This window comes from Motacilla alba, chromosome 2, assembly GCF_015832195.1.
Source record: "Motacilla alba alba isolate MOTALB_02 chromosome 2, Motacilla_alba_V1.0_pri, whole genome shotgun sequence".
In the NCBI taxonomy this organism is placed as follows: domain Eukaryota; kingdom Metazoa; phylum Chordata; class Aves; order Passeriformes; family Motacillidae; genus Motacilla; species Motacilla alba.
The window spans coordinates 42,099,866-42,112,528 of record NC_052017.1 but is presented as its reverse complement, the minus strand read 5'-3'; the positions used below and the strand labels follow the sequence as shown (position 1 = coordinate 42,112,528).

The 12,663-nt window shown below is 44.4% G+C and overlaps 1 protein-coding gene across 1 annotated transcript; it reads right to left on the bottom strand.

Annotated features, from left to right (window-relative positions):
- Positions 1–531: 531 nt before the first annotated feature.
- GGCT (gamma-glutamylcyclotransferase) lies at positions 532–10,679 on the bottom strand. The gene is made up of 4 exons (XM_038129503.1): positions 10,431–10,679; positions 7,174–7,319; positions 3,910–4,045; positions 532–2,035 (listed from the first exon to the last, which is right to left on the bottom strand). The coding sequence occupies exons 1-4, from the start codon at positions 10,551–10,553 to the stop codon at positions 1,886–1,888; spliced, it is 555 nt and encodes a 184-aa protein (XP_037985431.1). The 5' UTR covers positions 10,554–10,679; the 3' UTR covers positions 532–1,885.
- Between the last annotated feature and the right edge of the window lie 1,984 nt (positions 10,680–12,663).

Below are 12,663 nucleotides of genomic sequence, written 5' to 3'. Positions count from 1 at the left end.
CCTCCCCAGCGGGAAGCGGCTCCTCCCCGCGCAGGAATGGCCCGAGCCTCCCCCTTCGCCCAGCCCTCCTGCCCAGAGGGGTGCCAGGGGTCCCCCGACAGCGACTTTTTCCCTCGGTCAAGCTACCCCCGCGCAAGGATACTGCCAGGATATTACTTCTGTTTTCTTCACCCATTTAAAGGCTGAAAAGCCCAAAGGTGCAAGTTAAGGGTAGGTCAAAAGAAGTGGTGCTGATGCAGAGGAGTGCTTCACGCATAGTTTTGTGCTCCCTACTGACTTTACATCCATTAAAAAAAACCCACAAACAGCCAAGGGAGGCATCAGCTGCATTCCCACATCACCAACTTTTATTTACATCAGCAACGCACTCTGCACAGGGAGGTCGTGGAATCTCCCTCTGCAGAAAAATTCCAAACCAACCTGGATGTGTTCCTGTGTCATCTGCTCGAGGTGACCCAGAGGTCCCTTCCAACCTTAACAATCTGTGACTCTGTGATATTCTTGAGGAGTGCACACTGAACAGGCATGGCAGAGGTTTGGTAATCACAATTTTATTTACTCAAACTAGACAGTGCTAATACGGAAAGTACCATGTTTTACAGCAGTCACCGTGCCCAACTCTGGAAACAGGCATATTACATCAGGACAGCAGCTACACGTACTTGGCAGAAGTTTACATAAAAGATTTTATACAGAGAAGACGACATGGGCAGTCTGTTATTTTGTCATTTATCTAAGCAGTCACACAGTGACATCAATTATATCTTACACCTCTCTGTACATCAAGAGAAAAAAATACACTGTAGAGAAGATAAGCCAAATCTCAGCGATTTGACATCTTCCAGGTTGTCAATTTTTCCTCATCCCCCATAGACAAACTGCAGGGGTTGCAAAGTACCACGAAAATAAATACTCTATATGTTACAAAAGCTTCCAGTTTTGCATTGGATTGCCAAACTGTGGGGAGAAAAAAAAAACAAAACAAAAAAACCCCACAAAAACCAAGAGGCCAAGTCTGTTCATTTAGGGTTTAACAGGCAAAAAAACCCACACAATAAATGTGCTAGGAATCAAAGTAAACTTTCTGATTTCACTGGACCAAGGCCTAGATAGGCAAACAAGCCAGTCAAAAAGGTAATTTAAAAACCCCCTTGGAAATACCAAACAAAAATGAATTCTTTAAAAATCTCTTGGTTATAGCTAACCAGTTCACCTATGACTTTCCCTAGACATTGAAAGGAAGGAAGCTATCATGGTTTGAATGAGATGCTTTGCTGAATGTTGTTTTCAGGTCCAGGCAGCCTTTTGGACTTACGCTTTAAAACATGGAAGGAGTTTAAAAAGTGCTACTTTTTATTAACTATAAAACAGGAACAGGAACTCTATAGCATCAGATAGGTTGGGCTTTAAATCATGAAGAGAAGTAGCAGAGAAAAAGGTTTAGCCTTAGAGGTTTGAGTTTACTTTGCATCTAAGAAATGTAATCATGTATACACATAACTTTTACAAACACATGACCTGATCCTGCAGCCCTTATTCCTCAGAAGGCAACAGGTGCCAAAATTCATGAAGATGGCCTTCTTCTTTTAAAAAGGTCAATAAACTGGAGATGAAGTACAAATTTACATGTAGCACTGCATGACAATTACAGAAAGATAATTTCTAAATCTGCAATGTACTTGCAGCATGTACTTCAGCATTTAGTCAAACTATACACACAAAAAGAAGTTACCAACGTCAGTGTGTCTTCAGACTGCAAGTTATGTCTAATGGTTTACTGTAGGTGCACAGCAAACTTCTCTTGATAAATAAAGAAACTGCTGATCAGTACAGTGAGGAGAGGTATCTAAATCAAGGTGAGAGGCCAAGAAAATGAAGAGGCATTCTATGCAGAATTTATTTTCTCTGCTTTAATAGCAGCTTCAATCTCTTCCATGATTGGCACCGGTCCTGCATAGTTATTAGTTTCAATAGCTTCTAATTTCTCCTGATAATCAGTTGGCAAGCCATTCTGTTTCGCACCCATGCAGATAACCTATAATTAAAATGGAAGGAAAAAAAAAGCCTTCAGTAATAGAAAGGACAGACTCCTCCAAACAATCATTTGAGTAGGAGGAACCATTTACGTTACCCAGAGAATTTATTTCAAATAGCGCTATTTGTACCTAAGGTTAGCCAAAGGCTTCTGGGAGACCAGAACAGCGTGAACAAAATTACTCTGAAAAGGCTTTTAACTACCCCTGAGATTCTGATGTGTTACTGAAGTGCACAAGACTCTCTAATTAAGCTGTTATTCAGTTATTCCATTCTTTTTTCCAGACAGGATGATAACTTCAATAATAAATGCTGCTTCTCACTCAGGTGTGACACTAAAGTTGGCTGAAAATTTAAAAAGTGGTTATTTTTAAAACTAAGCTGTCCAAAGGACAACAATGAGTACCTAGACAGAGTACAGGAATAACAGAAACAGACACTTAACTCAGTGAAAAAGCACAGATTCCTTAGTTTGTTACTGCAGCTTTCCTTCCATACATAAAATAAACTGAAGTATTGGTGCAGAAGAAAAGATGTGACATTGAGAGGAGAAGAGGAAGTTGTAGGAACACAGCTTGAAGGAGACACCAGCAAGGTTGCATATAGAAATTAACATCTAAATATGCTTTCATGCATTTAACGACATGCATTTCAAGGATAAGGTGTCTAGGAAGAATGAATTTTGTCACAAAAAGTACATAACAGTAGATGGATGTAGTTCAATCACTGTGTGCTAATGCAGTCATCTTTTAGATTTTTAGCTCTCCTGCCCGGTTAAATTAACTAAAAAAACCCCAAAAAACCAAACAAAAAAACCCAAACAACCTAGGGGCACAGGAGAAGAACAGAACTAACAACTGCTCCTGACAGGACCAGGAGGGAATGATAAAGTTGCCTGCACTTTCAGCATACCAATGAGAGCTGACACACAGCAGCAGACTATGTATTAGCTCCCTGAAAAGCCCTAAAGATCTGCCTTGCCACGAGGTGGGTTGGCAGGGAAGAGGTTTGTGGAAAAGCAAAGCCTACTTTCTAAACAAGCTCTCTCTTCAGCAGTCCCACAGCAGCTGGCCTTAGCTGTGCTCCTGGAAGTCAACTCACAGGAGCGAGTTCCTCAGTTTGGAGAAGGCGGCACACTTGGGATTTAACAGGCTCACTCCTGGTTTCTGCACTTCAGGTAGGAAAAGCCAGCTGCAGTGATGTCTGCGTAGCAGCACTAGAGCTGCAGCGCTCAGACACACAGCCACACCACCCAGCCTGGGCCTGCCCAGACCTCACAGGCTAAGCAGGTCAGGCCTGCTGCATGACTGGATCATGTGTCTCTGCAGAGTCAGTGTTGCAGAACAGTGTTGAAACACTTCTGCCTCACCAGCCATCAAGGGGGAACCCTGCAGAGCTCTGCAATGCTGCTGGAGCCCTGTGATGTACTGGTGATGTGTCTGGTAAAAGGTGACAGCTGCATGCTGTCCTGATAGCAAGAACTTCCCAAGACAGTAAGGATAATCCACATAGTCCTGGAAACTACAAGCCAGGTGCTGTATTTTCCCCACAGAAGCTTCCCTCTGTTCTTTCAGTGGAGTACATTAATTTTTCAAACAGAGATTTGCCGCATATATGTGAACAACATCCTCCAGAAAACCTTGTGCCAATCACAGCTAATTCCCAAATTAAACAGGGGCTTCCTGTAACGTATAACTACACCAAAAACCCCAAGCTGATTTAACAGGCCTGTAAGAGTTAGCAATCTCCTGTGAGCATCATTACAGCAGTCATGCCTTCCATGCACTGTAATTAAAGTACTTATTAAATAGCACAGAAGTACTGCATTATAAACTTCTGTACACTCTTCCAAAATTAAAGTGCTGCAACACCTACCTTTTTATACTGTGGAGAAGGGGGACCAGAGACATAGTCCTTCATCTGGTAGCTTCGACAGGTCAGTACCTTTCCTGCTTGCGTGTGGACATTGACTTCTATTGGGACATAAATGCCATCCTCAACTCCCTCTTGCCTGTAAAAGACATATATTCCTTTCATGTCAATTATCCAATCCATCTTTGAAACCAACCATGCAATTAAACATATGGATTTATTACAACAGAACTCAAGGCAGGACACTGGTCTGTGCTTTAAAATACTTAAAGAAAAGCAAATGAAGCAAAACATACTCCAGTGCTTTTTGTGCAAACTTGTTTCATATAAGAAAATATGTTTTTACAGAAGCAGCATTCACTTTTATCATTTCAGCTCTGTAAGAAATGATGACTTGTGATTAACCTGCAAAGTCAGAAAGAGAACATTCCTAAACTAATTACTGTGGAAGACAGGTAGTCTGAAAGAGAAACACAAGCAAGATTATCAGAATTAATGAGCCAGACACATGTTCCTTAGCTGCCACTCAGATAAAGAAGCAATTGCAAAGTCTTATCTTGTCCATTGTGTTACCTTTTAGTAAGGGGAAACTTTCACAACTTGTGCAATGCACTTTCCAATGAATAATTCAAGGCACCTTTTAACTTGCACAAGACATACAGAGCAGTAATGAGCTAGGTCGGGGCAAAAAAAAACTATTTTTTTTTTTTTAACTAGCAAAATTATGCTTCAAAAAACAAAGACTCAAAACCAAGGCTACTTATTGTCCTCAACCTCTGGCATTTAGCCACCAATAAAAATCTGAGGAAACAGTAAGAAGTAAATGAGAAGCTTAAGCAACACAAGAGACTGTATAGCACAATTAACTTTAGATGTACTTTAGCTACAAGTCATAACATGATTTGAACACTGCTTGTCCAATATAAATTTGACAACTCATCTTTTTCTCAAAGGCTTGCTACCATTTCAAGTTATTTAACGTACAGAATGTGGGCCATGCCGGGTGAGTAACTAGGTTAAGTGCAAGTACAGACTGGAAGCTAATTGCAGATTTAAGGCCAGCAGACTAAAAATAGGTTATGTGGTTGTATGAGAGCAAGAAAACTGTTTAGTAACATCCATTGCTAGACTCTGTGAGACAAATTCATTATTTAGTCTGTAACTTACAGATTTGGGAAGTACAGAGGACAAAAAAAAACTCATAGAGGTGGCTGAGAGAGCAAAGAAAATGAATTTGAAGCCAAAGAGTTCTGCCATCTAAGCAAAAGGTTCCCACCTGTATTGGTTTTCTATATATTACATTGTTTTGTTAGTGTTTCAACTAGTCACATGCAGCCCCAATTACACATTCCCTCCTCTGCTTCTGGATAACAAAGCACAGACTACTTTACCCAGATTAGGAGGGATAAAAAAAAAAAAGGTGAGCATTTTCTTTTTGGATACATGGTAATTTCAGGAAATAACTCGGTGGAGAACCTACAAATATATCATCTTGCACACAGCCAAAGGATCCCAAGACCTTCAGCAGGAACACCTGTAAGCTCATTTGAGTGGGTTAGGAGTGATTCTTAGAAGAGCAGTGTTGACTATGATTATAAAAGCCAAGAACACATCCCACTTCCAGTTCACCTTCGTGGCATCAATGAGGCAACTGGGAAAAATAATCTGTGGTGCTGGTGTCCATGCTGCAGATTTTGGCGGTGTTACAGCACCCAAGTCTCTAGTACCTTAGCAAGCATTGAAATTTATCCCCTATCAAACAAATACCAGGGATCTGCAATCCTACACTATGTCAACTGTAAACAGTGTGTAAACACTTATGAAAGTCAAAGTACAAAATACGGTCCCCATGGAGGGGAAACACAAAAGCAGATGCTGTCAGACAGGATCATCATATTTAGGAAGTTTATGCTTCAGGAAAGCATGGTCAATCAGGAGTTTTAAGTAAAGGTCAGCAGAAGGGGGTTAGGATGTTTAAGTGCTACTGTAAGCAAGAGCAGAGGAACTCAGGAGATAATAAAGCAGGGACGTGTGAAGCTGTCCCCAAGCACAAGCATGCCAACCAGATGCCCATGCCCTCTTGCTTGAGGCTAACACTCCCAGCCAGGACAAGAGTGCTCAAGAGTGGCCATTACCGTAAGGTGCTAACAGAACTTGGGCAACAGTTTCTGTTGTATTTCATCTTCACCATAGGCAAAAGAAACCATATTAGAACCAAGTTTCACTGCCAGGATTTCAAGGACATGTTTACACACTGAATTGCAGCAGTACCAGAGGCAGGAGAACAGTATTGAGGTAGTGCTTTCACTGGGTTTATTATGCCCTGCTCCCTTGTTTTTACTAGCCCAGATTTCTACTGGAATTGTCTGTGATGAACTGCTCTGAACAAACAATCCATGTGTACCAGAAGCACCACGCTGTGCAGGCACATCTCAAAAGCTCCGACAAGCACATGGCAGCAGGCAAAGTTTTGGAGATTACATTCTAAGCCCTGTCGTAGGCCCTGCAAGAAGTCATGCTATTCATTGCTTTGTTTAACCAGGTGGTCTTTTAGACTTCAGCCTAGGAGCAACTTGCTCAGGGTTCCTTGAATGTCTCTTAATTACCAGGCACGGGTAGAACATTCCACACCATACACTGTAAAGGTGTAGTCAGGCTCTCCCATTCAAAGGGAGAAACTATAACACCCCAGCTCTCTGCTTGGATGTTCCTCAAGCTCACAAAAATTTACATCCTTGGAAGAGAAGAGATGTCAAATAACTTCCTCAGAAGGTCCCTTTGTCTGAATTAAAGATCTCTCTTGTGCAGTCTTGTCCTTATCCCTTCCTTTTCTGCTACAACTGGAGTCTACAGATGTATACAGGCAGACATTGTTGTCAGTCTCAAAGGAAATTCTTCCTAAAGTAATGGGAAAAACACCATAGGCTATTCTAATATCTGCCTCAGATATTAGAATCTTAAGAGAGACAGAAAATTGGGAAGACAGGTTAAAAAAAAAAAAAAAAGCAGCATGACCTATTGACTTCAAATCAAGGTTCACAGATTGTTAAAATACTCCTAAAGTAGCTTTAGCTTGAAAACAGAGCTATTTTAATCACAGAAGTGTCAGAAGTCAATACACATACTGTGAAATAGAATTCACATATTAAAATCAAAAGCATCTTCTTGATTCCACCACACAGCTTCCACACAGTTCTTTACCAAAAATTAGCTAATTTTCAGTAGTTCTCTAAAGTAGTAGAAGACAGCAGAAGTTAAGTCACCTACTTATCCAGTGAACTCAGATTGCTAGTGTTCATTTTCCACACTATTCCCCACACCTCGTCTCCAGGGCTCTGAGCAATGGTAGCTGTACCTCCATGCCAGACAGAACTTGTCCTGCCTTGATGATGGCCAAACTCCAGCTTAAAATCCTGCAAATGAAAGCAAGGCAGAGAATCAATTTCCCCTTGCAATTAGGGCCTTTGGCTATTCTTGACGTGAAAGGGGCAGCCAAAGGACAGTAGCGCACGTACAGTCAGAGACACAGGAGGAAGAACAGACAGGTGCCACCTACCTGGTGCCAAATCCTTTGCAGGTTTTTGTGATAAGACTTAAATGCTACTATGGCAGGATCCAGGAAAACAGTAAAGGCAAAGAAGTCTACAAGATGGTGAGCTTTGGGTCCTGTCCTCATGCACTAATAAGACTACTCACTTATAAAATACCATCCCTTGTATTCTACAACGTTTTGTGCCATCTCATCACTCATCTGGAACATTCTTGGGTATTTTTAAGTCAAGGCATATGTCTCCTTCAGTGGGCTTATTCAGGTTTTTGCAAGTCAAAACATTCTTTTAGGAAACAAATACCACTTTGTCTTACAAACAATATCAAATATCAGTATATAGGAAAAAGAGAATAATGGGTTGTTGAATGGTATCAGTGTAATTTCTCGCCTGACTCAATACACTCAGTATCCTACTTATTAACCAATTTGTGGATCCTTCCCTAGCAGTACAGAAGGGAACCACCCCCTCCTGCCCCCCATAATCCAAACCAAGCTTTAAGGAAGACTACCTGCTTAACAACAACAAAAATAAAACCCAAACCTATGCAGCCCCACAGCTATGTGTATGTCTTACAACCACCTTCTAGAATCTAAATTTTGATGATTTTGTTTTGAAACATACACACGTACACATTAATATTCCCTCTGAGACACATCATTCTCTTGTAATATGTCCTAATAGATATAGGAAAAAGGTTGCAAAAAAAATAAAATGAAGCAGTTGGAGGCATACACACAGAACACCTATCAATTTGTGTGTGCGTGTGCATAAGTGACAGCAGCCTGGCAAAGCCACACTGTTTACTCCATCAACAGAGTCATCTCCCTGCCCCATAAAATGTCCCCGATTTAAGCAATTTCACTAGGAAAATGTTTACTTGGGTGCACCAAGTTACTTGCACAAAAGTCCACCTGAGTCGCAGACTGAAGTTACAGATGAGGACAAGTAATTGCAGGACAGCCCCAAGGAAATCCTGTATAGAATCAACTACTCTCACTGCAGTCTCATTTGAAAGAAGAAAAAGAAAAAAAAAAGAAAAAGGGGAAAAAAACCCCACCAATTTTTACTTTATTCCTCCAGCTATATTTTCATGGACGTGACCTGCACTGAATAGCTGCAAGGGGCTGCATAAAATGATCAGGAACCACCCAAAAACAGCAACAGAGATCACACAGAAACAGCACAGATCGCTCTGGTTCTGGGAGCAGGAAACTCTAAGTTACACCGTGTGTGCAGCTGCATCAGGCACTGCTGGGAAGATGGGAAAAAACACAGTAGATACTTTTTTGGGTCAAGAAATTGGTCTTTGGTCCTTCTAAGTATCAGTGTAATAAGATTCTTTCTGTGCTTATTACACATCCCATTTCTTAACAGCTTTTGGCTGAAGATTAACAAAGCTTCAAAAAGTAAAATTAGAGGGAAGTTTAGCTTAAGTTTCACTGAAGTTTTTACTTTAGTTTAGGATCCAAAGCACTCTGTTTGCAGGCTGTTTCTCCTTTTTTAAGCCCAAGTGGCACTATCACAAAGCAATTAATAGGAAATCGGCTCCAACCTTCCTGCAGCCCCTCACTCCCTAGCATTGACGATTTTCCAGCTGGAAGCAAAGGAGTGAAGCCACGCGGTGTCAGCAGGGAACATAGCAATCGGTCAAAGGCCAGCTAGAGAAGGCAGCCAACCTGCAGTGGGGCAAGAGGTGCTTACTGGCTAACCTGGATATTGACCTGAGAGCCGGGAGAGCTGAAGAAGCTTGCTTTTAGTCAAAGATAAGCACACACTACTTGTGCCTTTCTCCCTGCTGATCCTGCAAGGTTCAGCAGGAGGGGATCTCAGCATGTAGAGGGCTAGCTGTAAGCTCCTCACACTTTACAGGAGCAGGCCTCTTCATACACTCTAACATAGATAATTCCCTGCCAGTTACCCCAAGAGAACCTTCAAGTCATCTTTAAGTAGTGTCAATTGATGCTCTGCTTCTCCAAGCATCCTTCCAGCTGCACAGATCTGTACATCAACAGCTTTAATGACCACAAGCTGGTGTTTCAAGCCTACACTAAAGCCAAGCTGATACAATGGTATTTAACAACCCTGGCAAGGAGAGAACTGCCCTGTGGGGTGTATGAAGATGTCAGCTGCAGATGTGCAGAGCCGGGTGAAAGCTCCCATCTGCCTGTCACACAGAGCAGGCAGAGCTCCTCGCCTGTACCGGGGACATCTCCCACTAGACTGGTTTGCTCAAAGCCCCATCCAACCTGACATTGAACATTTCCTGGGATGGGGCATCCGCAACTTCTCTGGGCAACCTGCTCCAATGCCTCACCACCCTCACAGTAAAGAATCGCTTCCTGCTACTTTACATTTCAAAGTCCGTAGTGCTTTACACACGGGCCGTGGGTCATGGCGGGCAGCCTGGAAGGTTAAGTCCTGTCACATAACCCCGCAGCAGTGGGACTACCACAAACATTCCTTCAGCTGCGGGCAGCCCCGGTGGCAGGTCCTGGGTCAAGAAGCACAGGATAGCCAGGGTTGGAAGGGACCTCCCGAGATCATCTGTCCAACCCCTCCTGCCAAGGCAGGGTCACCTCAAGCAGGTGGCACAGGAACGCGCCCAGGAGGATTTGGAATGTCTCCAGAGAGGGAGACTCCAGAACCTCCCTGGGCAGCGTGTTCAGTGCTCTGCCTCCCTCCACGTAAAGAAGTTACTCCTCATGCTGCGGTGAAGCTTCCCTTTTAGTTTACGTCCATCGCTCCGTGTCCTGCCACTGGGCACCACGGTACAGAACCCGGCACGCTCATCTTGACGAGACCCCCCGCCTGATCCGTGCTGGGGCCGCCTCAGTGGGAGGGACGGACGGCCTGCAGCACCGGACCGCAGGCAGCCGCGGGGACGTGCGGCTCCTCGGGGACCCGCGGGCTCCTTGCAGGAGCGCCGGGCTCCCTCAGCCCCCCCGCGGCCCCGCCAGCCGCCCCCTCACGCACCTGCAGGCGCGCCAGGGCGCAGAGCGCGGCCGAGGGGTTGCGCAGCAGCAGCCGCTCCCGCAGCAGGTTGCTGCCGTACGCGTAGTACAGGAACCAGCAGCCGCTCTCGCCGCCCGGCTCCATCGGCCCGGCCCGGCCCCGCCGCTGCTTCAACGCCGCCCTCCCGCCTCGCCTTCCCCGCCGCTTCCGCCGCCGCCCGGGAGCCGGCGCGGAGCGGGGCCGTGACGCAGAGCGGCGGCAGCGCCCGGGGCAGGCCTCAGGCGGGCTCCCGGCGGGGCCGTGACGCGAACAGCAGCGCTCCGCCCTTCCAGCCAGCCATCCATCCAGCCATCCATCCAGCCATCCATCTAGCCATCCATCCAGCCATCCATCCAGCCAGCCAGCCATCCAGCTGGGAGCGGCGCTGGCCCGGAGCCCCCCGCGGCTGTCAGGGCTGCGGGGCTGAGGGGCACAAGCCGTGAGCTCGCGGGTTCAGTCTCCTCGTTCATCTGGCTTAGCTCGTAACACTGAAGTCTCGGTTTGAGCAGCATGGAAAAGAACCCAAGTTTTAGGAGAAAATTCTTTTCTTTTCTTTTCTTTTCTTTTCTTTTCTTTTCTTTTCTTTTTTTTTCTTTTCTTTTCTTTTCTTTTCTTTTCTTTTCTTTTCTTTTCTTTTCTTTTCTTTTCTTTTCTTTTCTTTTCTTTTCTTTTCTTTTCTTTTCTTTTCTTTTCTTTTCTTTTTTTTTTCTTTTCTTTTCTTTTCTTTTCTTTTCTTTTCTTTTCTTTTTCTTTTCTTTTCTTTTCTTTTCTTTTCTTTTCTTTTCTTTTCTTTTCTTTTCTTTTCTTTTCTTTTCTTTTCTTTCTTCCCTTCCCTTCCCTTCCCTTCCCTTCCCTTCCCTTCCCTTCCCTTCCCTTCCCTTCCCTTCCCTTCCCTTCCCTTCCCTTCCCTTCCCTTCCCTTCCCTTCCCTTCCCTTCCCTTCCCTTCCCTTCCCTTCCCTTCCCTTCCCTTCCCTTCCCTTCCCTTCCCTTCCCTTCCCTTCCCTTCCCTTCCCTTCCCTTCCCTTCCCTTCCCTTCCCTTCCCTTCCCTTCCCTTCCCTTCCCTTCTTTTTTTTTGTGTTTTTTGTTTGTTTGTTTGTTTGTTTGTTTTCTGCTGTTTTATTTTTGGGGCTTTTTTCTGTAGAATATCGAAGGTTCCAGTAATTTAAAAAGTATTATGAAAAGCTGGTTGGCTCTCTTTTAGAAGAATGTCACTTCGATACAAAAGAGTATCGCTAAATTGCTACGTGCTTCATTATAATCCCTACGTAAGATTTTTCTGTTTAGAAGGAAATGTCCACCTCAGCTGGCAAGGAGCAGCTCAGAGAAAGCCGATCAGGTGGCACAGCGTGCACTAATGCCTGGAAAACCTGCCTGTTCCAGCATCTCAGCTGCTTCCTGAGCAGCATACTCTGTGGGGAGGAATAGGCAGTCAGTGAACAGGGCCTGCAGCCCCTGGTACAGAAAAGAGCATCCTGGCCACCTCTGAGATAAACAGTGACAATTTGTAAATACATTCCATGAGTAGCAAAGAAGCAAAGCTGGGAGCGCTCAGAGCAGAGCAAGATGGGAATGTGCAAAGGTATAAAGCAAGAAGATGCTGGTGTGTGGGCAGGCAGAGCTGCACGCCCCTGCACGGAGGCACCTCCTCTCCTTCCCTGACAAAAGCAATGCTGGAATGGGACAGGAGGAGCCCTTAACTGCTGGCTGCTGAAGCAGTATATACATATGTATAACACAGCCATGGAAAGCTGTAATTAGCAATAGTGTAACCATTAATGGTGAGATACCACTCATTAAGGCAGGTAAAGTAGCCCTCAGCGCAAGTTGGCTTCCTGAGCAGAGGCAGGTGCTGCAGGATTTAGCTCAGGATCCCTGGAGCACAGTGCCCAGCCTTTCTGGGCACATCCCCATCCTGCAATATAGAAGGAAAGCAGCTCCTTCCTTCAATGATGTGTTTAGTATGCCATTCAAGTCCCTGCTTTAGTTTTCCCAGCACAGGCATTGGGAAAGACAGATTCATCATGAAGCACATAAAGTGATAAAAGTGATTCTGATCCTTCCTGACTAGTGCCTTTCTATTTTTAGGGATTATTTTTCATACGTAGGAACCAAGTATTGTAAAGTGAGAGGGATTACACAGGTCACAGGAATATAAAGCAAAACTCCCTCACTCCCACTCCTTACAACAACCAGTAGCCGAGCCTGTCTTTTGA